Source organism: Entelurus aequoreus, linkage group LG19, assembly GCF_033978785.1.
Source record: "Entelurus aequoreus isolate RoL-2023_Sb linkage group LG19, RoL_Eaeq_v1.1, whole genome shotgun sequence".
NCBI classification, from domain to species: Eukaryota; Metazoa; Chordata; class Actinopteri; order Syngnathiformes; family Syngnathidae; genus Entelurus; species Entelurus aequoreus.
Genome location: NC_084749.1, coordinates 15,354,048 through 15,379,047, shown reverse-complemented (window position 1 = coordinate 15,379,047; position 25,000 = coordinate 15,354,048). Strand labels below are relative to the sequence as shown.

General features: G+C 37.0%; 1 protein-coding gene and 1 long non-coding RNA gene across 5 annotated transcripts in view; one reads left to right on the top strand and one right to left on the bottom strand.

The window, feature by feature from the left end:
* Nucleotides 1-25,000, top strand: part of LOC133635149 (uncharacterized) — a 110,073-nt gene that overhangs the window by 4,773 nt on the left and 80,300 nt on the right. The window lies entirely within an intron of this gene.
* The window catches only part of nlgn1 (neuroligin 1), a 74,317-nt gene that overhangs the window by 46,909 nt on the left and 2,408 nt on the right, over nt 1-25,000 (bottom strand). For 2 of the 4 annotated variants that reach the window (XM_062027988.1, XM_062027990.1), the window contains exons 2-3: nt 16,182-17,060; nt 13,559-13,618 (exon numbers count right to left, since the gene is read on the bottom strand). In XM_062027988.1, the coding sequence (XP_061883972.1) occupies nt 13,559-13,618; nt 16,182-16,731 (610 nt within the window). In that variant the 5' untranslated portion in view covers nt 16,732-17,060. The remainder of the gene's footprint in view (nt 1-13,558; nt 13,619-16,181; nt 17,061-25,000) is intronic. The other 2 variants (XM_062027989.1, XM_062027991.1) reach the window with 1 other exon arrangement.

The window sequence follows — 25,000 nt, the reverse complement described above, 5'->3', positions numbered from 1 at the left end:
CTCAAGGATCTGCTTTTATTCTGTCACCTACTATTCCGCTTCGTTTTGAAAAGATGTCAGTATATTGTTGACAGTTTCCTTTAACAGCCACGTGGATATGATGATGTGTCGCATTGGTTCAAAGCAGAGTTTGTTCACATGGGTTGTGTCTTAATTAGTACACTCATGTACTTAAGCTTCATTATCTCTACGCCAGTGGTTCTTAACCTGGGTTCGATCGAACCCTAGGGGTTCGGTGAGTCGGGCTCAGGGGTTCGGCGGAGGTCAAAACACACCCGACTCATCGTGTAAATAAACAGCAACAGCAGAAGTCACACTGATTTGCAGGTGTGTAATTTGTTGTGAGTTTATGCACTGTGTTGGTTTTGTTCTTTGAACAAGGTGATGTTCATGCACGGTTCATTTTGTGCACCAGTAAGAAAACATGGTAACACTTTAGTATGGGGAACATATTCACCATTAATGAGTTGCTTATTAACATGCAAATTAGTAACATATTGGCTCTTAACTAGTCATTATTAAGTACTTATTAATGCCTTATTCTGCATGGCCTTATTATAACCCTAACCCTCTAACCCTGGCCCTAACCCTCTAACCCTAACCCTCTAACCCTAACCAAATAACTCTAAATTGAGTCTTTGTTACTTAGAATATGTTCCGCTAGTGTCCAAAAAACTCTAATTTAAGTCTTTGTTACTTAGAATATGTTCCCCATACTAAAGTGTTACCAAAAACATATAACTTTGTCTTGAATTTGAAAAAAAACATTTTATTTTTCACTAAAGAAGGGTTCGATGAATGCGCATATGAAACTGGTGGGGTTCGGTACCTCCGACAAGGTTAAGAACCACTGCTCTACGCACTATGGACCTGGTTTACTAAAGGTTTGCGTCTACTAAAACACTTGCAAACTTGATAGCACAAATATGCAAAATATATGCTGATCATCAAAACGCCCACAATCCTGGGAGGAGAAGATGCAAATATAATTATTTAACACACGCAATGCAATTTATCAACACTCATCACCGTTTTGCAAGCACTATGTAGCGTTTTATTTGGCATGTGTCGGAAGAACCTGCAAACTGCCAGTTCCACACACGGCTGCACGATGAGTGCTGGCGCCGCACAGACAGACGATGGAAAGACGAGAATCATCCGTCACACGTGTGTGTGTCAACATTTTGGACGGTCAGAAATAAAAACTATTAGACATATTGTCTATTCAGCAACATCATTTTATAATTGTATAGCTGCTGCAGGACTTAAGCCTTAAGTCCTAATTTAGTTTGTTTTAATCATCCCCTTAAGACTTAAGGGAATGATTAAAACAAATTAAATTAATGCGTTTTAGTTAGTTTTTTTCACAGATAATATATATTATTAAACTATTTTTTATATGAAAAAAAATACTTGAAGTAAGCATTCTTGCGTTTTGAGCGCAGTAGGTGCAGTCTCCCTTCCATTCACCTTCAGCTGTAAAAAAAAATTATGAAGAAAAGACGGTGGTGTCAGTGTAGATGCACCTGCACGACTGCTTCAAAAACGGCCCTAAAAAGTTGTACATGTCTCCTGTATGTTTGAAAAATAGCAAAACGCCACAGGTAGGAGATGTGCAGTAAATGAGAGTGTCTCTGTGGTGATGCCCCTTATAGTACACGCTAAATACTCATTTAAATAAGGGGGTCTGGACCATTTTCAATAGCACACACAGTCTTAGTAGATCACACGGAAAACACGTCCACTATTAGTACACGCTATTTTATAGATTGCACACGCTGTTTAGTGCTTGGTATTTGGATTTTATTATATTGCGTGCAAACTCAGGGAATAAGTCATTGGACACAGGAGTTTTTCTTAAGGGCAAAAAGCTAAGTGATTTGAAATGACAGCCAAAAGTAGTTTTGCTTTTGTTTAATTATTTTGTATTTAATTTTCCTCAAACATTTGTATGTAATAAAGAGAAATCATTGTTTTATTTTGTTGATTTATTTTCTTATATTGTTTACCTCTGCCAGGTGGTTATGTGATTGCTACGGTCTGTAACTCAAAAAGTTACGGGGCGGATTTTAATGAAACTATCAGGGAAATGTCAGAAATGGGATAAGGAACAAGAGATTACATTTTATAGCCGATCCGGATCATTTCTACTATGTTACCTTATTTTTACACTACAGTGCCAAACTTCTTTCGGTGTGTGTGTATGCTAGTGTCCCCGCCTCCACCCACAGAGACAAAGAGAGCGGATAACTGACACGAGGGTTCATCCTGTTTATTTAATTCCACTACAGCACAAATACAACCATGTGCTGAGACCGTTGCAGCCAGTTTTGAAGCGACAGACCGACAAAATAAACACGCCAATTTCGTTCGTCATTTGATGTTGCCAGGAGGTTATACATTTACTGGTGTTGTCAGAAAAGGGATAAAATACAAGTGATTGCATTTTGGGGATCCCCTTCTGGATTCAGGATTATATTTTTGAAAGGATTCTTTACAATTAGATGATAGGGCCTGGCGAAGCCTGTGCTCTTGGTGTGCTTTTCTAGTTTGTATTGTTAAATTATAGACAAATACATTATGCCGACCCATAATTGCCCTATGTTTTATTGTTATAACCATGATCAACAAAGGCAAATTATTCAAAAATCTCGAAAATGTTTAAGTAAAAAGTATCGGTAGTAGTGGTACTGTTCTTGTACTTGGTATGAAATCGATACCGAAATGTGTGGTATCGGCCACCCTTAGCATGCAGTAATGGAACAATTTCATCAATCACACATCAGTGCGCTGCAAGCATTGTTGGAATTCCTTGATTGTGTAGTTTGTGCGGTTCATTTTACACTCTGTGACGGTGGTATTCTGAGTGTCTTAGTGTCCTGTCATTTAAGATACAAGTAGATGCAATAGTAAATAAGTAGTAGATGGATGGTGAGTGCTGAAATGTCTTCATGAGTTATTTCATTCATAACTACTGTACAGCACAACTAGTCTTGTCAGTGAAGTACTACTAAAATAAATAATACAAATGTGGGTGAAATTTTAGGATAAAGATAAAACTTCACAGGTCAACTTTTGTTAACATTCTCTAACAGGGAATTGAACGGCAAAATGTAGGTGACATTTTATTTTACTTTTCACATAAAGACAAACATTAGGGGCCTTTTCTACTAAAGGTTTGCGTGTACTAAAACACGCGCAAAAAAAGTTGATCTACTAAACTCGTGTGCAGAGGATTGCGTCTTTTAACTGAGCAGAAAAAGGAGTGTACTCCATTTAGTGTGGCTGTTCCCATGAATATGCAGAATATATGCTGATCATCAAAACGCTCACAGTACTGGGAGGAGAAAATGCAAATATAATCACTAAGCACTCACAATGTGATCTATCAAGACTGATCACTAATCCATAGGCACTATTTTGCATCTTTATTCAGTACTGCTGAAAAGTACGCACACAGCTGTGAGAACAGAGGGGATAGCGCTACAAAGACAATCCGTCGTCCTATGTATCCTTGTCAACATATATGGACCGTCAGACATAAAAAGTATTACACGTTGTCTATTCAGCAATACTATTTTATAATTTTATAGTTGCTGGATGATTTAAGGTGCTGATTAAAACATATTAAATTGATGCGTTTTGGTGTCTGCTGGTGTTTTTTTCAATGCCTTTCCTTTTTTCATTGAAGAAATATGTTTAAATTTGAAAAAACGTCTTTCAATATGTACTTTCTTGCGTTTGGATCATTCCAGACGCATAAATGCGCTGCTGTTAAGATGGTCCACTGCCTCCCTGCAGTGCGCACCGTCAGCGCGCTAAAAACAGTTTCTGTTGTCTATAGATTTCCATTCTACAGTGGAGAAAAGGTAAAATACTTTTAGATGTGTGCTGCTAGTTCAACAACATCGCACACAGGTCAGAGTGCATAGTAACATGTTGGTGAAGGGAAACATGTCTCCATGGCCTCAGCCAGTAGTACACACATAAACCTCATTTGAATAAGTCCTAGTAGATCACAGGCCCACTAATAGTACACACAATAAAACATTTTGTACAAGCTGTTTAGCGTGTGGTATTTGGATCTTAGACTATGTTTACACTGCAGGCCAAAGTGAACAAAAAAAATGACTATTTGCGGGGAGTATGTTAATGGCGCTCACAAGTAAGTAAGAATTGATGAAGCAGGCTTCGTACCACAACAAGTTTTAATTGTTGTAAGACCAGACTTCTCTAGAAAAATATGCCAGAGCAGACTTATTTCACAGCAGAGAAAAATACACTACCTCTCTTTCAAGGTAAACACACGCACCCTTCCTTCTCCCTCTTCAGCTGCCTTGCTGATGTTATTGTTGGTGGATTTAACTTTATAAAATTGTTATTCTTGTAGTGATATGGTTGTTAAAGTTAAGGATTTTTGTGATTTCTGATCGTTTGTGTGGGCATCAATGTGACTTTCTGTGTGTGTGTGTGATGGCAGAGCAGCGCATACAGCACAGTTCCACATGTTTTGGTTTGTTAATAAACAGAAAGTTAATCCATCACCCTTTACTTTGTTATGTTTGTTTGATATACAGTACTGTATAGCACTTTATATTGAGTTCAAAGTGTACAAACCTTCACTAAAAAGGGCCTTATGTTGAGTCTGGAAACCATTATTCACACTGAATTTACATGGTTTCTTAGGGAGAAATTTGCTTCACTATGCGACATTTTTGATGTAAAAACCCTGTTCAAGAACCAATAAAGTTAGTAAATCTAGGCTTGTATGTAATCTTGTATGTTTAAGCGTAAATATAGTAATACTTTGCTGTACATTTACAAAAAGAGGCATCAATACCTTTTTCTTGCTGTGACCCTCCATGTTTGCTATAGTGCCGCCTCTAAAAATGACGTCATGGACACTTCAGATGTGTGCCAAAATTGCCTTACAGTCCCTTGTGGATATGTTTGCATGCGGACATAGATCAAGATGCTTTACCTTCCTATAAAAGTATCCGTGTTTGTGTGTACATGGCCTTAGTAAACGTAAGTCTCCAAATGTTTTACTGTTGCCCTGAAACATCCAATAAATACAAAATGTCAGCATTGCACCTAAATTCTGTTGTCATGTAGGAATAGCAAAGTTTTATAATGTGTGTTCCATTAACCTTGGAAGTTGGAAGTCAGAGCTGGGAATGACATCACGGCCGACATATGAGCTTTCCGGTTACAAGGTCGGAAATCAAGATGTCCATATCCTTGAAAACTATATTATTCAGCTTAACTTATCTGAATATAAAATGGAAAAATATGCAGTCCTTTTGCAACCTTCAAACATGGTCTATGAAGAGGAAACAGATGCTATTACTAGCGATGTAGAACATATGAAACACTTGAAAAAAATTAATTTACACTATAGCAACATTACCCTATAGCAATACATAGTGATAATAACGTATATTACAGAAGCTTCTATTATTGTGTACACTCAGAGCAGCCATCTTTGAAGCCAACTCGGCGGTGGGAATTAAGGACTCACCGACTTTCCGAGTAGGAAATCCAACTTCGGGAGGCGTTCCAGTTAAAACTTCCGACTTGGAACCCTGAACATTCCGACTTCCCAGTAGAAATGGAACGCACCATTTAGTCTATACTCCATCATATCACATAGCGTGGCCTTAGCAGATAACATTAGCTGGGCAAGCTATTACAAAAAATATTCGACACAACTTGAATGACTGTCACAGCTAACAAGTGAATATAGCTCACAACAAAGTTCATTATTCATGTCTGAACCCACCTGAAATATCAAAGTAATACAAAATTTCTGTGCTGATATACAGTACTAGATTTATGCTAAACAACTTAGACATACAATTAGTGTTTTGAGGACAATACATAATTATTATAAAACGAAACAAGAGAACAAAGTTGCTAAATGACGCTTCTAAAAAAAGTCAGATAAGTTAGTAAGTAAGTTAGCACATACCTTGCGGACGGGATAACCACCAGCTCCAAACTACCCTATTGCTGTTTAAGAAAATACGTCACCGTTGTAAAAAAAACATTACCAGAAGCTAAGGAGAGCTAACTCTAGCAAGCTGCCACCATAGATATAATTACATACGTCATGCCCCTTTGAACTATGTGCCTACAGTGAGCCTAAGCTAGTACAGGCAAAGTATTCAAATCTTGTAGATGGCACAAAAACAAAATTTGATTGAACTGTTTATGCTTGCTAAATACGCACGGTTGAAACAAGGACACGGGCAATAACATTTTAATAGGTTTTTCCATTGTTATTCATCAAATGTGTATTAATAGCACATGATTTGGCATTGAAAATAAAGCAAATGACAATTTAATCTTGATTAATCACGATTAATTGCAGATAGATATATTTTTGTTATCAATTATTAGTGTACCCTAGACGGATAATTTTCAACTTTTCTATACCATGACTGGAAAATGATTTTAAATGAAATGTTTTGTAAACAGTATCTTTTCTAAACAGCTCAACACACAATAGACATACACACGCTTGTAATAACAATTAAAAACAATGACCTGCAGTGGGTTGGTGTCTTGCCAGATTTTGTATTCCTGCTGTAGCACTTGCATTCAGAGAGAAGTTACACTTTTGTGTTTAGATACCATTTTCACGCAATATTAACATAAAATGCGGATTGTTACGATCATGGTTTGGTTGTCAAAGATATTTGGTAATGTAATCTGTGATATGTCTACCTGAATAAATGCTTCTGATATTCTGTACATTCCATGTTGTACAAGGTAATCAATCAATCAATCAATGTTTATTTATATAGCCCTAAATCACAAGTGTCTCAAAGGGCTGTACAAGCCACAACGGCATCCTCGGTACAGAGCCCACATACGGGCAAGGTAATGGTATTCATATCACTGAATGACAATGTCTTAACCTTCACTATTTATTAATGATCTGTAATATTCAGCCTGTCTAAACATTCTGTAATTGAGGACTATCAACTAGAACATGGTATAAAAAAATATACACAATATTTCATTCAGCCAGAAAATGTCCCCCCCTTTAGTCCTCAACTGACATACTAGCATTTATTCAGGTAGAAATATCACAGATTACATTACAAAACATCTTTGACAATCAAACCATGATCGTAATGTAAGACATTTCTTTATTTTGGTTAGTGCAGTTGAACCAGATGTGATGTCTAGTGCTTTTATTTTGACGCCCAAAGTGTGTGATTGGTTCGAGAAGAGCTGTCTTGACATGTTGCAATGACAATAAAAAGTACCACTTGACTTTCTGCCTAATGTCTTTTCTTCCTGCTGAGCTTGTATTCTATCTTACTAAACCAGTACAGAAACAATCTACTTTTTATGTTATCGACACACTAAACTGTAATCTAAACACAGAAGTGAAGCTCCACCCCTTTGAATGCAAGCGCGCCAGCGGGCATTTGCTGCAGTGATGACGGCGCATGGTGACCATGGATGAAAACGGTCTTGTCTTGTCGGGGAGAACGACTTGCCATGGCTTTGATCCTGGGCTTTCAATAATGTACCCTTTTACTATTGCGTGAACTTTGACAGCTCTAATTGGTTTGCGTTGCCTTAAACGAAAAAGTATCTAGCGCGCTGATGTATCTATCTAGTTATATCTAGTAGTATTTAGTTGTATGCCCCCATGCTAAAACAAAGTGAAAACCAATTTGGCAGAAAAGTCGAACTGTAATAAGTTTGACATGTGAGAGATCAGGCATGCCGGATTCGATTGGCTTAGCCAATTTGTTGGGAAGTTTTTGTCATTCCATGGAATCTATTGATATTTTTCCGACTATTTTTATTCTGAAAGTATAAAAACACTGCACAAAGTTGGTCCCTTTGACAGCTCAATACAGAACACGTATTTTTGTTTCTAAATATGGGACGGTTGGCAACAGTAATGAAGTAAGGACTAAGATAATAGTGCAAAAATTATCCACCAGATCCCAGTGAACGAGAAGGTAAATTAACAATAAGGGAATTAAATAATTTTCCATGCAACTCCAAACTGGTCAGGAGCAAACTAACAGACTGAAAACTTGCAACATGATACAAAGATATCTGTATCAATGAAAATCAACCAGCCTTCTCCAGGACTTGCTAGGAGCTAAACCAAAGAATACTTTTAAGTAAAGATACACCTGATTTGGGGAGACAATATCAGGCAGAAGCCTCGGGAACTATCTTTATAAATAAGACACAAAAAGCTGCAGGGTGTGATGGCCAATTTGGATTTTCTTGTTAAACATGATATTTTTTAATGAAGCCATTACAAAAATGTGACGTATAATGTGGATGGAATGGGCCCTAGAAGTGACCCGGATGCGCACCAAACATGGCTCTGATTCGTGTAGGCCACTCCTGGTGCATTTGTGGCAATTTCAAGGATTTTGTGCAACCAGTTTTCTCAAACTGCAACTCAACTGCACTTTAAAAAAAAAATGTTTCTATCATTCACAATCCTAATTAGAGACGACTTTCCTTTTTCTGTGCGTTCTGAATAGTGAAAAACTGCTAGCACGGGGCCGCTTACAAGGCAGGTAATGGGGATTCTCCAAAACCCTCTGACAATTCTCCTTTTACTTGTCATGACCTGCATATTAACCAAGGTATAGCAACATCGTTAATGTAGGAGATAACACAGAGGGACTACTTTTCTAGCATAATGACACAACGCCTTGCTCGCAGTACCTTGGACTACAATAGAGAGCCGACAGGCATGCTATCAGCTACTGGAATTGTTATTGCTGGACCACCTCTGAGTATGGAACATTTTGAATCTTATAAATTCTACATGCTACCAGCTTAAAATCAAGACCGACTGAACTTGACGACATTGCTAGGGAAGACGCGGCAAGATGATTGTTTCGTCCCAGCATTTTTTACCTGAGGACTGGGGGTTATGTTGAATTTACCAGCTAAACAAGGAGTAAAGTCTGTGCTGAAAAATACAACCTTTCCATTAGAGAGTTTTGTCAAATTGTTGTTGCTACATGCTGTCTTACTGCACCCAGCTTTTAAAAGTTGTAGCTCATATTCCATATATTCAGGCTCAAAAAGATAAAGTTCTGGTATATAATTTGTCCCAAAGTAGTTATCTGTGGTTCCCACAAAGTTGTTATTGTTGATGCTAGTAGCATCCGTTGCTATGCCCTCTGTGAAATCAATGTGCCAAGTAAAGAAGCTTCGGTAATGCTTAAAATGATAAAGAATTGCTTGGATGTGAATGATGTCACGTCCGGCTCATTAAATATGCGCGATGGTCAAGCAGCAACTGTTCTCAATGGGTATTAGGTGCCATTTAGCCTTTTTTCAAAGAAAAATGCCCTTGGATTGCAAAGTTTTCAGCTGTAGGAACCGTTAAAATCGCGAAAAGGATAAACGTTTCTTCACAGTTCCTCAAGAGGTAATCAAGAAGGGTGGAAGAGTGTAGGATTTTACTAAAGACGACGACAAAAGTGGCACGCACTCCAGTACAAGGGAGCAAAGTCGAAGTACGAATTTGCAGTAACCACTATGTTAAAGGTTTGTTTGATATATTTTTAATAATGTACTTTACTCATTTAGTATTTCCCATTGAAGTATTATCTTTTTTAACAAACAGACACCAGAAAGTCAGAGCCAATGATACTTTGTCAGAAAGGTACTTCCATGTCTCCCCTCTTGTTTATTTTGTACCAAAATGTGTCATAGTACATATGACAGGACAAAAATCCAATATGGTGATGATTCAGTAATTGTCTGTTAAATTGATATGCGGTCGCGGGTGTCGAGCTGTTGGGTCCTAGTTTAATTACATGGATGCGTTTTTGCAAAACGCAAAGCTAAATCATGAAATGCAACATTATCCGAGCAAAAACGATTCACTGTTATCCGGGAGAGTCCTGACACCAATTTCTTTGATCCAGCCACACACAGTTGTAGGCATCATGCTTTTCCAAGTTTTCATCTGTTTTGTCGTGTAGAATGATGTCTGGAGCACAAGATAGTTGACATGTCTGTGAACTCCACGGACGGATAACACTTCAACTCACTCAACAAATCTTTTTTTTCTAAGTAAAAGGATCTAATCCATTGCAAATTTACACTTTTTTGCTCGTATCTGCTTTTTGCAGGAAGAGCCCTTGCGTACTCAAGATAGTTTGTACGCTGTTTGCTGCACAACAGCCATCTTGGCTTGGTTGACCACCACCGGTTTTCACTTCCGGGAAAAAGTGACGTGACGGAATACAAGCAATACTGCAACATGTTGTCATGAATGTGTCTGCTACTGCACGGTTACAGCATGTATATAAAACATTGTTGAGGGTTGTGGTTTTTTTTTAGAGGGTTTTATCGGCAAAATAGCAAAGTTAATAGCAAAACTAAATAGCATCCCTATTATTACATTGTTAGTTGCCTTGTGCTAGCAGTTTTTTATACTATGTAGAACACACAGAAAAGAGAAAGACATATATCCTTGTCTGACAAAGGGATTATGGTTAATGGTAATTTGTTGCAAGGTCTGCTTCGAAGAACTTGTGTGCGAGCAGTCGGAGACAAAAGAGGTGGAACATGACGTGAGTTCCAAAAACAATATTTTTGTCTGTTTTGTCAATTTTTTAGTTTGCGAATGTTTTTTTTGGTGAATAATTATGACGCTTATCGCTATTTGATGACGTACATGTCAGATGAACGTAATCCGATCGTTCAGACTGCAGTCACAGTCGATACATATCTGATTTATATCCACATACGAAAGAGGCCTGGGTCAGATTTGAAAAATGTTGAATTGCGCTGTTCACATTGACGTGAAAAAATCCCATACAGGTCACATATGGGGGAAAAAAATCGGGATTGACATGCAGTGTGAAAAAGGTCATAGGTTGGATGAAGGCGACCCGATCGTTCAGACTGGAGTTGCCTTGGCGACACATACAAAAGAGGCCTGGGTCAGATTTTACGCTTTTATTTTTTATTTTTTGTTTTACTGAAAAGCTAGACAGTTTAATGTACCGGTAAGTCATTTAGTTTTTACTGTACCCAAAATGAACCGAACTGTGACCTTAAAAGTGAAGTCTGTACGGAGCCGTGATGATGGTCTACCGTTACACCCAAATATATGATAATATTTATACATGGTTTCACAGCTACAAGCAGGCAACCATAATTGTCTGCAGTAAAATTTAAGTTTGTAATGATAAACTATATTAATGCATGTGGTAAAAGTTGTGACAGTTGGTATTACTGTTTTAAATAAAAATTATTGAAAAAATGTGATTGATAGTCGCACTTTGATAAGCTCACGGACCGACTAACGCTAGCTTGCTAGCCGGCAATGTCTTTCTCTATTAAGAAATGACATACCAAGCTAAACTTACAGTAGGTCTGGGTTAGTTTTTGCCTCATTCCCGTGTGAATCCTGTGTGTGACTGAAGAATTATGAGTGGGTGTTGGTTAATTTATTCAGGACTAGCTGCATTGTGCTAAAACAACCACCAGTAGCATCTGTGAGCAGATAATGCTGTATCATCTCTTTCTCTTTCGGACGAATCATGTATTCCCATGGAGGAAAAGCCGTAGTAGTGCATTCTTCACTCATGCTTTAAGTGAGGGATGAGGCAAAAAGTATATATAAACACATTACTGTCTAAGCCACGAGATTATCAATTGTGCACATTTAACCTACAAGCTGTGCTCTCCTGGCAAAGAGTGATCGAGCTATACTTATTATCGAGCTATTCTCCACTACTTTATAAACAAAGACAAAGCTATCAACAAAACCAAGAGAAGTCGCGTGACGTCACATAAACCGTACATAAGGCACATTTAAATAAAAATAAAAACATCAAAACATTTACAAATAGGGCTCTTAAAGGGGAACTGCACTTTTTTATTTTTATTTTGCATTTTGTTGACGACGAATGTATTTTTTCAATGCATTCTAACTCGTAAATAAACGTGTATAAGAGTATGCTTACAACGACGCCAAAGGGAGGTCCTCTATTTTGCCCATGAAACCCAATAAATAACCATCCAAAAAGCGCCATCTTGACTTGAATATTAACCAAGTATTAGTGATATTGTGATTATAGGTGCTAACGCAGACAAACTATTTATAGCGGCGCCATGATCACAAGCTTGTGTGCCTATATTCACATCATTGAGTGGTAAGCTGCTTCCTGGCTTCCTTGCTCATGAAAGTTTATTCTAAATCATAAATCATGCCTCTCACCTGGATAGTAGAAGGATGAAGACGTATTCTGACAAGTTGGTACACTTTGACAGCCAATTTAGACCTGGATATGGAGAAAACGACACGAAAAGACGCTTGGTCCCACTCCCCTCTTCTTCGCAAGGATTATGACTCATTCGTCATCTCAACGGGAATATATCAAGATTCTATCAATCGGCATCCTAATGACAGCAGAAAAATATGTTTTATTTTGTTTGTTGGCTCTCATGAAGTCTGCAGTGCGTAATAATCAATGATGTTAAAAAAAAAGCAAACGTGAGTAGGGCTGCAACTAACGATTAATTGGATAATTGATTAATCTGTCGATTATTACTTCGATTAATCGATTAATAATCGGATAAAATAGACAAACTACATTTCTATCCTTTCCAGTATTTTATTGGGGGGGAAAACAGCATACTGGCACCATACTTATTTTGATTATTGTTTCTCAGCTGTTTGTACATGTTGCAGTTTATAAATAAAGGTTTATGAAAAAAATAATATATATATTTAAAAAATATATTAAAAAATACAAAATAAAAAAATTGCCTCTGTGCATGCGCATAGCATAGATCCAACGAATCGGTGACTAAATTAATCGCCATCTATTTTTATAATCGATTTTAATCGATTAGTTGTTGCAGCCCTAGTTGTGAGGCGTTTTTGAAATTAATGCGCTGTGTATGCCTAAACTGAGCAAAATAAGTGAATATTAAATTATATTATTAATGTGCCGGTTACTACATTGCAAGCGGACTTTTGATCACATTTATTTACGATTTAGAATACATTAAAAAAAAAACATGTGTTCTTCTCTTACATAAGGATTGTGAGTGATAGGCAAAATTCCCCCAAAAAAGTGCAGTTCCCCTTTAAGAATCTGGGACAATATTTAATGTTTCTTCCGCCAAGAAAGTATATTGTGTGTCAATTTATTAGAATTATTTGTTTTAAACAAAACTTTGTTAGTCAGTGTGGGTATGAATACATTATGAGCACTTTCAACAACACCGTGATAATAATGATAACCGTGATATGACATTTTCATATCGTTGTATCTTTTGTACTTAATATCATATCATGAAGTCTGTGTTGTCCTGTCATATTTTCAAGTTGATGTTCCCCGCTGTGTGCGCGTGTGTGAACGCACACACACACATTTACAAGACGTACTGTACAGTGTGCATGCCTAAAACTGGAAACACCCCCCACACACCATAGCTTAAATTAGAACGTGTAACTTACAACTTGTTGTCTTTCTCCGGCCCCACACATTGTTTTCTGTTTGCGTTATTTGCATTTAATAATACATACCTCCATGTCTACACATTTTCTTGCCCGGTTTTCTTGCACATTCCTTGGATATTCTTTTGACTGTAAAATGAATAGAACACTAAAAAATAACATGTGGCCCCCTCGACACAAAATGCACAGATGTTTTAGCATGCACACACACATAAACACGCACACACAGACGCAAACACAAACACATCACAAAAACACCTGACTGATTGTAAAACAAAAAAATAAGAATTGGGGGGAAATTTTTAAAAGCACTGTTTCGTTAACCACAATATTTAAGGATAACAACTAAAAAAGGTAATTAGTGTAGAAAATACATGTGAATGCTGAAAAGCGGACCTGAAATGCTTTGCAGAAAATGTTGAATTACAAATTAAAAGTTGGGATTTTTGGAATGTAGAAATGTCCTGGTTGAACTAAACATTTTCATGTTGCAATGTTTAGAATCAGTTTTAAAAATTAGTAGTAAAACTTAGTAGTACAGTGTTCCTTCTCCACTTCACATCGCCAATTTTAAAATTGTAAATAGGTATTTTTATCTATGTGTATTACAAAATATTTGTATTATGAAGCCTTTGCCCACGTGACATATACACGTCACACTCTTGGCTGATGGTGGGCAGCTGATTGTCCTAGTAGCTTTTTGCCTTTGCTTCAGCTCAATGTACTACAGCTTGTTTTTGTGAAAATACATTTATTATTGATTCAAATTCCTACAATGTCGTCCAAATTTTCTGCGGCTTCTGGTACAGAACCTACACCCCAGAGGAAGCTTTGATTGATTGATTGAAAATCTTATTAGTAGATTGCACAGTACAGTACATATTCCGTACAATTGACCACTAAATGGTAACACCCGAATAAGTTTTTCAACTTGTTTAAGTCGGGGTCCACGTTAATCAACTAATGGTAAAAGCTGCTTACTATTGAATTTACAAACTTTTACAATGTGCCAAATTAGCCTCTGTGTACAAACGCTTTGTTCATTCATTTTGTGTGCCACTGGCAGCCATTTTGGGCTTGCTCGTATTTATGAGATTAGGGAAGCCGGCTTCGTACAACCGCAAGTTTTTAATTGTAAAGACAATTGACTTTTCTGGAAAAAAATGTTAAAGCGGACTTATTTCACAGCGAGGGAGACGACTACCACTGATTCAGCCGCGTGTCTTCCAACACACAAAGCTGCTTCTTTGCAGATGTTAATGTAATGTACCGTATTTTTCGGACTATAAGTCGCAGTTTTTTTCATAGTTTATGGGTGCGACTTATACTCAGGAGCGATTTATGTGTGAAATTATTAACACATTACCGTAAAATATCAAATAATATTATTTAGCTCATTCACGTAAGAGACTAGACGTATAAGATTTCGTCGGATTTAGCGATTAGGAGTGACAGATTGTTTGGTAAACGTATAGCATGTTCTATATGTTATAGTTATTTGAATGACTCTTACCATAATATGTTACGTTAACATACCAGGCACGTTCTCAGTTGGTTATTTATGCCTCATATAACGTACACTTATTCAGCCTGTTGTTCACTATTCTTTATTTATTTTAAATTGCCTTTCAAATGTCTATTCTTGGTGTTGGGTTTTATCAAATAAATTTCCCCAAAAAATGCGACTTATATATGTTTTTTCCTTCTTTATTATGCATTTTTGGCCGGTGCGACTTATACTCCGGAGCGACTTATACTCCGAAAAATACGGTAAGTGGATTTTTCTCTATTAAATGTTTATTATTGTAGCACTATGGTTGTTAAAATTGAGGATTATCATGATTTCTGATTGTTGGTGAGGGCACCAAGGGGACTTCTGTGTGTGTGCACGTGTTGGCAGAGTAGCACATACGGGACCTTCACTAAAATATGGACTTTTGTCGAGCCTGGAACCCATTATTCATGTTTACATTGTTTCTTGTGGAGAACTTTGCTTCACTATATAAACTTTTCGATTTACTTTTCAAAAACCTGTTCAGTTCGTAAATCGAGGTTCCACTGTATGTGTTAAAGATTAATACCAGCGTTTGTAGGGTTCGTAAAGACCTCAAATGAATACAATATTTATATACATCATAAAATAAATAGCGTCCCTACGGAAATTCACCAACCACGGTGAGGTCTGGAACGTAACTTTGGCCATAATCGAGGGAACACTGCAGTGTCATAAAACAGTTCTAAATAGGAATGATTAAAGAATAATTTTGGTTCTGTATGACAGATGTGTCAACGCTCCTCAACATTCACACAATAAATAGTCTTACTTTTATTGCTATGATTAACTGTTTAATGGTTTGTTAAATAGTGTAAGTAATGTGTGCTTTTATGTTGGTGGGTTGAGGTGCAGTGTGTGTTGCAGCCGATCGTGCCTACGACTGTTTGAGTCAGGAGTAATACGAGCTTTCTGTTTGTGTATCACTACTCTGACGTCATTTCCTGACAATAACGAAAGCTGGTCAACTTTTTTGATGACTGGTAAAAACAAAAGAGATGACCAAATACACTTCATGCTTATTAAACATGCTCAAATTCATGCGCTCTCATGATGACACTGACAAAATGTGTTTTTTACCAACGCCTTCTACGGTTGCTATAGCAACCATTATACCCACAGTCCGTGGATCTAACTTACCATCTTCAGTGGGAACATAGATGTTAAGGTAGAGGCAATCCTCGCTCTGGTCTTGGACGTACGTGGACACCACGTCGATACTGTTGGTGAACCACACAGGCAGCATCACGTCCGGAAGGCGTCCGTCAACAATGTTCTGAGGGCACACCGGGGCAAAGTGGGTGGCGTTGCGGATCTCCGACCACGGCACCAACGGCTCGGGCGGCTGGAAGCGGCGCGCGCCTGTGGGCGGGGCGGCAAACGGGACACCCAGGTACTGCACAACGGGCCCCAGGATGTCATTGTTCAACTCCTTCTTGATCCCACGCAACTTGCCATACGGGGTCGTGACCACTAGGTCGTTGTCGTCGTGTTTGTCGGCCTCCGCGGCACACGTGTGGCTCAGAAGTAGAAGCACCCAGAGCAAAGAGCGACATTTGTAAGTGTGACGCTCCAAACTGTATCGCATTTTTCTGCTGAAAGCAAAAAGCTGGAGTAGTCGGTAGCCTGTCCTTGGATGTTGCCCCCACCGAGCCATTACTCCAAACTTGTTCGCCGTGTTTGTGCTCATTGGTTTGTCACAATTCAATCAGTCTTGTACGTACTCACCTGTGACATCCTCACATGAAATTACTCAGACGGGAGTCAATGACGGCAGGACTAATCCAAAGTTCAAAGGTCAGTTCGTTACACCCACGCCAGGGAATATAGGCGTGCTCTTGTCAATGCAATATCCCGTCGATCAATTTAGTATTCCTCAGGAATCCGATAATGACGGTACATCCTTCTTCGTCATTCCTCAAGAGTTAACCGAGCCGGTCGATGAAAAGGCTTTCCATTTTTCTACTTTTGGAAGGTGACAATGAAGAGTAGGATAGGTGCTTGTTTTTTCGCAAGACCCTGCAAAACAAGGAATGTGCACATGCAATTAATACACACGTGTGAACAATACATCTCTTTACTTTATTTTGGAAAAACAATAAATATATATACCGTATTTTTCTAACTATATGTCGCAGTTTTTTTCATAGTTTGGCCGGGGGTGCGACTTATACTCAGGAGCGACTTATGTGTGAAATGATTAACACATTACCGTAAAATATCAAATAATATTATTTAGCTCATTCACGTAAGAGACTAGACGTATAAGATTTCATGGGATTTAGCGATTAGGAGTGACAGATTGTTTGGTAAACGTATAGCATGTTCTATATGTTATAGTTATTTGAATGACTCTTACCATAATATGTTACGTTAACATACCAGGCACGTTCTCAGTTGGTTATTTATGCCTCATATAACGTACACTTATTCAGCCTGTTGTTCACTATTCTTTATTTATTTTAAATTGCCTTTCAAATGTCCATTCTTGGTGTTGGGTTTTATTAAATACATTTCCCCAAAAAATGCGACTTACACTCCAGTGCGACTTATATATGTTTTTTTCCTTCTTTATTATGCATTTTCGGCCGGTGCGACTTATACTCCGGAGTGACTTATACTCCGAAAAATACGGTACTTACAGCAGGTATATAAAACGATGATGGAGGTTTTTTAGAGCACATCTCCCATTTGCTCCATTGTTAGTTGACTTTGCTAGTGCTTATTTACGAGTTATAATTAAAAAAAAGAAAAACATGTGTCTTGTCTTAAATAAGAATTGTGAATGATAGAGATAATATCCTAAAAAGTGCAGTTTCCCTTTAAATAAAAACGGAACAAATATTTATAACGACTGTACATGATGTTCCCTCAAATAATTAAAACTAAATATACCATACCATATAGGGTCTCCAAATGCAACTTTTTCCATTTCCGATACGACACCAATATTAATCCGATACGATATTTGCACAAATCATACACTTATCATTTTGTGGTGCGAAATGTTAGAAACGTTTTGGTTAAGGGGAATAAGTAAAACATAACAGTAGTACAGAAGGCATAAAAAAGCACTAACCTATTTATCATTAACTGTCTGGAATGCATTTATACTGTGTTTAAGTTGAAATGGAGTGGTAATTAGTTTTGTTTTGGACTGCAATATTGTCCAATTAAGGACCCTTATCACATATTGTGTGCTGTTGTGTTGCTATTAGAATGACTTAACTAAAATACAAGAAAATACCATCCTTGTGTGCTTATTGGAGGACATTTAGATATTAAGAGGCTGTCCAGCTTTACACACGTAAACACGCTTGTAGGACAGCTTGTATCGGAACGCTTTCAGATGCAAGCCGATATAATTAAATGCTTATTTTTTTGCTGGTATCGGCCCGGCATTCGATATCAATTGCGCTTCAAGACCTTTACTGGTATAAACACATTAGTCTTAATGGATGCACTCCATCAATCAATCAAAGTTTATTTATATATAATATTGAAGTTTTTAAGGACCCTACAAATGTAAATCTTTACCGCCTCCGTTCCACGCCATGCCGCACACAAACTAATCCCACAACCCCTTGCCATCTAAGCAGTGTCTGTGCAAAAAAAAACACTTAATCTTTTAAAAGTGTCAGATCCCGGTACAGGGGGGCAGTGTGGTGAAATTTGTGTTGCCATGGTAACTGATTTGGCACAACCGTCAGCTAAAGGCTAAACTAAACATATTCTTTAAAAAAAAATGGAAGGTAGTTCAAAACACAAGCACTTAAATGTGAAAAAGAAGCAAGCAGTCAGGGACCAGCATGAATAATTGTATAAAACAAAACACTGATGTAACAAACTTAGAGCAGTGTTTGAAAAATAACACTTAGCCCTTCCAAAGCTGTAAGTATCATCCCTCTACTGCTAAAACGCTATAAATAAACATCTTTATTTACTTTTATCCAAGGTTTATCAATATGTTACAAGCAGTAAACAATATTATGTATTTGGTATTCATAGGCAGTGCAAGCAGCAAGTGCAAAGACAAGGCAACAGTGATATCATCGTACATACAGTAAATAGGTTTAAAAAAAAAAAGAATAAATAAATAAAATTTGTATAAATACATAAAATTGGAATAGTTTTTCAAAATTCTGTGGTGTCGGGGGGCAGTATAAAGGAGTGAGGTCAATGTTCATCTACAATTTTTCACATCTAACAACCAGTGTTAATTATTCTTCAAACATCTCAAGTTGTTTATTCGATACGATCCTACTTGCTTGGTTAAAGGGGACCTATGATGACTTTTCTGACTTGTAAATGTTTTTACAATGTTGGCTCCAGGCTCCAGCACCCCCACGACCCCGAAAGGGACAAGCGGTAGAAAATGGATGGATGGATACTTGTGTTAAACAATGCCAAAGCGTCCAATCATAAGACCCATGCAGTTCTAGAAGTCTCTGAACGTTACCTTGCTGTCGTTTTTCAACAGTGGATACATTTTATTTGATTTATTTGACAGGGACAGTATAATTAAACATTGCTACCCATAGGTAACCGATGTCAAAAGTACATAAGACTTTTAGCCACGGGCTAATTTGCAATCCTCATCCCTGGTTAGGCTTTTAAAGAAAAGTTTAGAAAACTGAAAAACACATACAAAAGGATTTAGACAAATAGAAAATAAAAATAAATTTAAAATATTTGGCCCCATTTGGCCATACTACATCCAGTTCTAGTGCTCACACGTCACATTGTGACATCACAGTGTGGTGGACGTACTTATTTGGGCATTTCTAGTATTTGCTTCCTCCCCCTCTGCTACAGGCTGTGAGACAGTTATGACTACTGGTGTCATTCTTTCTTGTCTCATGCCCTCCCACCTGCTCTGATGTCTACAAATCAACAATACTTTGCAATTCAATCTTTAATGATGCATTGATATAATAATAATGATAATAATAATAATACAAATAAGTATTATTAATAATAATTATCATGATAATACTAAGGATGTTTATATCAGGGTTTTATGCTGCCAATTCCGATACTGATCATTTATGAGTGAGATCGGCCGATACAAATACCGATCACATCTATTAACTAAATGTTTCCATTTATTTATGGTGAGTGCTATTGATAGTGTAACAATATCAACACAATATCTAAACTTGTTCCTTATTTTCTTTCAAAATATACAATTGTTTAAAACAAAGTAAATAATACATAATAACTAAACAAGCGAAAACTACTATGTACTACTCAATTAAATCCTTTGGTTTTTGCCCTCAAAGTTTTCCTGTGTCCAGAGAATTATTACCTAAATTAATGTAATCATTAACAAAAACAACAACAACAAATATTTTGAGAAAATGAAAATATCGACCTAATCAATCTAGTATTGATCATATACTGATACTACCCTTGGTATCGACACTTCTATTAAGGGATGGATCCGCCCTCCTCCTACGTGTGGTGTACCGACTGTGACAATGCTGACACCATGAATTGATTAACGTGGACCCCGACTTTAACAAGTTGAAAAACGTATTCGGGTTTTACCATTTAGTGGTCAATTGTACGGAATACGTACTGTACTGTGCAATCTACTAATAAAAGTCTCAATCGATCAATCAATCAAAAACCACATACGGTTGTTACATTATCCTCTCTCCAACTCTTATTAATCTACTTATTAATTTGCTGTTAATAAACTGATTACTTTCTGCTGCAACATGCTTTCATCTACACTTCTTAAACTTTACTAAACACTTATTTCTTGGTGTTGTTTAAAGCTAGCTTAGCTATTAGCATGCTGGATCCTGACTTGCTCTCTGTGTGTAACATGTTTGGTAGTGATTTGCGATAACACTGATTTTCTTTCTGATCCGATACCAAGTAAAATTCAGGCTGGTATCGGCGATACCAATCCAATACCGATACTTGGTGCAAATATACATAAGGTGTCTGGTAAAAAATTTTAAGTAGTGTATTTCAAATGTTGCTCTTGGGGAATCATCCTCAAACGATATAAAATCACAGCGAAACAAATGATGGTCTTACTCTGCAGTGAATGCGTTCTTATTTATATTCAACTCTATATGTAGTATCTCTAAATAGCCTACAATAAAATGATACATACACTTTCTGTTTTATAATATTAAGTAATTAATTTTAATTGCCAGTCATTTTCTTAAATAAACAAAGAAAATGTTTTATTGAAATTGCTATGTATATTTAATGGCACCTAGATTATCAATTATTTAGGAAACTTTACATGAATAAATCTAGACTTTTTTTTCTTATGTGAGATTAGTGTAGTGTCATATATTGTAAATGTTTTATACATATATATATATATATATATATATATATATATATATATATATATATATATATATATATATATATATATATATATATATATATATATATATATACACTACCGTTCAAAAGTTTGGGGTCCCATTGAAATGTCCTTATTTTTGAAGGAAAAGCACTGTACTTTTCAATGAAGATAACTTTAAACTAGTCTTAACTTTAAAGAAATACACTCTATACATTGCTAATGTGGTAAATGACTATTCTAGCTGCAAATGTCTGGTTTTTGGTGCAATATCTACATAGGTGTATAGAGGCCCATTTCCAGCAACTATCACTCCAGTGTTCTAATGGTACAATGTGTTTGCTCATTGGCTCAGAAGGCTAATTGATGATTAGAAAACCCTTGTGCAATCATGTTCACACATCTGAAAACAGTTTAGCTCGTTACAGAAGCTACAAAACTGACCTTCTTTTGAGCAGATTGAGTTTCTGGAGCATCACATTTGTGGGGTCAATTAAACGCTCAAAATGGCCAGAAAAAGAGAACTTTCATCTGAAACTCGACAGTCTATTCTTGTTCTCAGAAATGAAGGCTATTCCACAAAATTGTTTGGGTGACCCCAAACTTTTGAATGGTAGTGTATGTACACATACATATATATATATATATATATATATATATATATATATATATATATATATATATATATATATATATATATATATATATATATATATATATATATATATATATATATATTAGGGGTGTAACGGTACGTGTATTTGTATTGAACAGTTTCGGTACGGGGGTTTCGGTTCGGTTCGGAGGTGTACCGAACGAGTTTCCACACGAACATATTAAGTAGCGTAATGCACGTTGTGTAAACAATGCACACCGAGGCACAACACACGGCATGCTAGCAGATAACGGCCTACGATAGGCTGACCATACGTCCTCTTTTCACCGGACATGTCCTCTTTTGCGGGGCTGTCAGGGCGGACTTTCTTAAATGCCTCAAATGTCCGGCATTTTGAGTTAGGGTTGCGTTTATTTTCAATGTACGTTCAGGGTTAAGAAGGGGTTAAAAACAAAACAAATTGTGCGCGCAGCAGCATTCGTGAGGGAGGGGCAGAGACAGAGAGAGCGAGAGAGTTATGATAAACGCGCATATTTGTAACAGTGTTAAAGTTGTTTATACGTCTACCCTCAGTGTGACCTGTATGGCTGTTGACCAAGTACGCATTGCATTCACTTGTGTGCGAAAAGCCGTAGATATTATGTGACTGAGCCGGCACGCAAAGGCCTTGCCTTTAAGGTTTATTGGCGCTCTGTACTTCTCCCTACGTCCGTGTACACAGCTGCGTTTTAAAAAGTCATGAATTTTACTTTTTGAAACCGATACCGATAATTTCAAATATTACATTTTAAAGCATTTATTGGCCGATAATATCGGCGTCCGATATTATCGGACATCTCTAATTACAATATAAATACAATTAAGTGGAAATAACATTTCTTCAGGTTGAATTAGCAGTATTTACCTAAGAAATTAAGTGCAACCAAATATTTTTAGATAAAATGATCACTGGTTTGACCTGCTACTTCTCTCATTTTAATAAACACGGAAGATCATAAAGACATAACCGAGGTGACAGTGGAAACGTTTCGGCGACACATGGACCAAATGGGTGTATTGAATAAAGTTTGAAAACGCAAGTGAAGTGTAACCACTTTTCCAGTCATAAATTACTTTTGTGTACTTTTTTAATGGTACTTATTACACTCTTTTTAACCTTCTGTCTCAAGCTGACCTAACTTTTGTTTTGTCGGTCACATCCTTTGTGGTTCAAAGTTATGTTGTGTCTTTAAATTACTGTGTTGTGTCTTTTTGATTTGTTGTGGCTTTTGCAATGGCACTGTAACGGAAAGTTTTTGCGTTGTAATTAATGATATCGTCTTGTGGCGTTTGGGTTTGTTATGACATTTCTTGACAACCGTAGCTATTCACCATTTTTGTTTTGGCAGACAGACTCGAATAACGTTTAACGTCTAGATCCGGGGTGCCCATTACGTCGATCGCGAGCTACCGGTCGATCGTGGAGGGTGTGTCAGTCGATCGCCAGCCAGGCACTAAGACGTCACTTGATTGACATTCACAGTACCCGAGGATTCTGTGAAATGACCCTGGCTGCTGCGAGATCATTATTATGAAAAAATGACCGACAGGAAGGCGAGAAACACTTTTCATTTCAACAGACTCTCGCGCCGTACCTGCCATCAAAACTCTAAAGACCGACTGCACAGTTCCTGTCTTCACAATATAAGATTTAATGGGATTTAGCGATTAGGAGTGACAGATTGTTTGGTAAACGTATAGCATGTTCTATATGTTATAGTTATTTGAATGACTCTTACCATAATATGTTACGTTAACATACCAGGCACGTTCTCAGTTGGTTATTTATGCCTCATATAACGTACACTTATTCAGCCTGTTGTTCACTATTCTTTATTTATTTTAAATTGCCTTTCAAATGTCTATTCTTGGTGTTGGGTTTTATCAAATACATTTCCCCAAAAAATGCGACTTATACTCCAGTGCGACTTATATGTGTTTTTTTCCTTCTTTATCATGCATTTTCGGCCGGTGCGACTTATAATCCGGAGCGACTTATAGTCCGAAAAATACGGTATGCGGTCCTCTCCAAGGTTTCTCATAGTTATTCACATCGACATCCCATTGGGGTTGTGAGTTTTTCCTTGCCCTTATGTGGGCTCTGTACCGCGGATGTCGTTGTGGCTTGTGCAGCCCTTTGAGACACTTGTGATTTAGGGCTATATAAATAAACATTGATTGATTGATTGATTGATATATGAATGAGGTAGATCCCTTCGACTTGGTCAATTGAAAAGTAGCTCGCCTGCAGAAAAAGTCTATATCATTAAAGTGCTAAACTTAATATTAAGTCAGTCGTTCTTAAATGTAATGTTTTCTTTGTTCTAGTATCGGTAACATTGATTGAATCCCTTTTAAATCGATGTTGGATTGATACCTATCTTCCGGAAGGCACAGATCGATATTATTGAAATTTAGGAATATAAATCGATCTAACGATCAATTGTCACACCCCTATAAATTATGTATGCCACATAGGGTTGATGTTAATAATACTGATAATAATCGTAAAAAAAAAAATTATAAGAACATATAAAAAAATACAAATACCGTATTTTTCGGACTATAAGTCGCTCCGGAGTATAAGTCGCAGCGGCCGAAAATGCATAATAAAGAAGGAAAAAAACATATATAAGTCGCACTGGAGTATAAGTCGCATTTTTTGGGAAATGTATTTGATAAAACCCAACACCAAGAATAGACATTTGAAAGGCAATTTAAAATAAATAAAGAATAGTGAACAACAGGCTGAATAAGTGTACGTTATATGAGGCATAAATAACCAACTGAGAACGTGCCTGGTATGTTAACGTAACATATTATGGTAAGAGTCATTCAAATAACTATAACATATAGAACATGCTATACGTTTACCAAACAATCTGTCACTGCTAATCGCTAAATCCCATGAAATCTAATACGTCTAGTCTCTTACGTGAATGAGCTAAATAATATTTTACGGTAATGTGT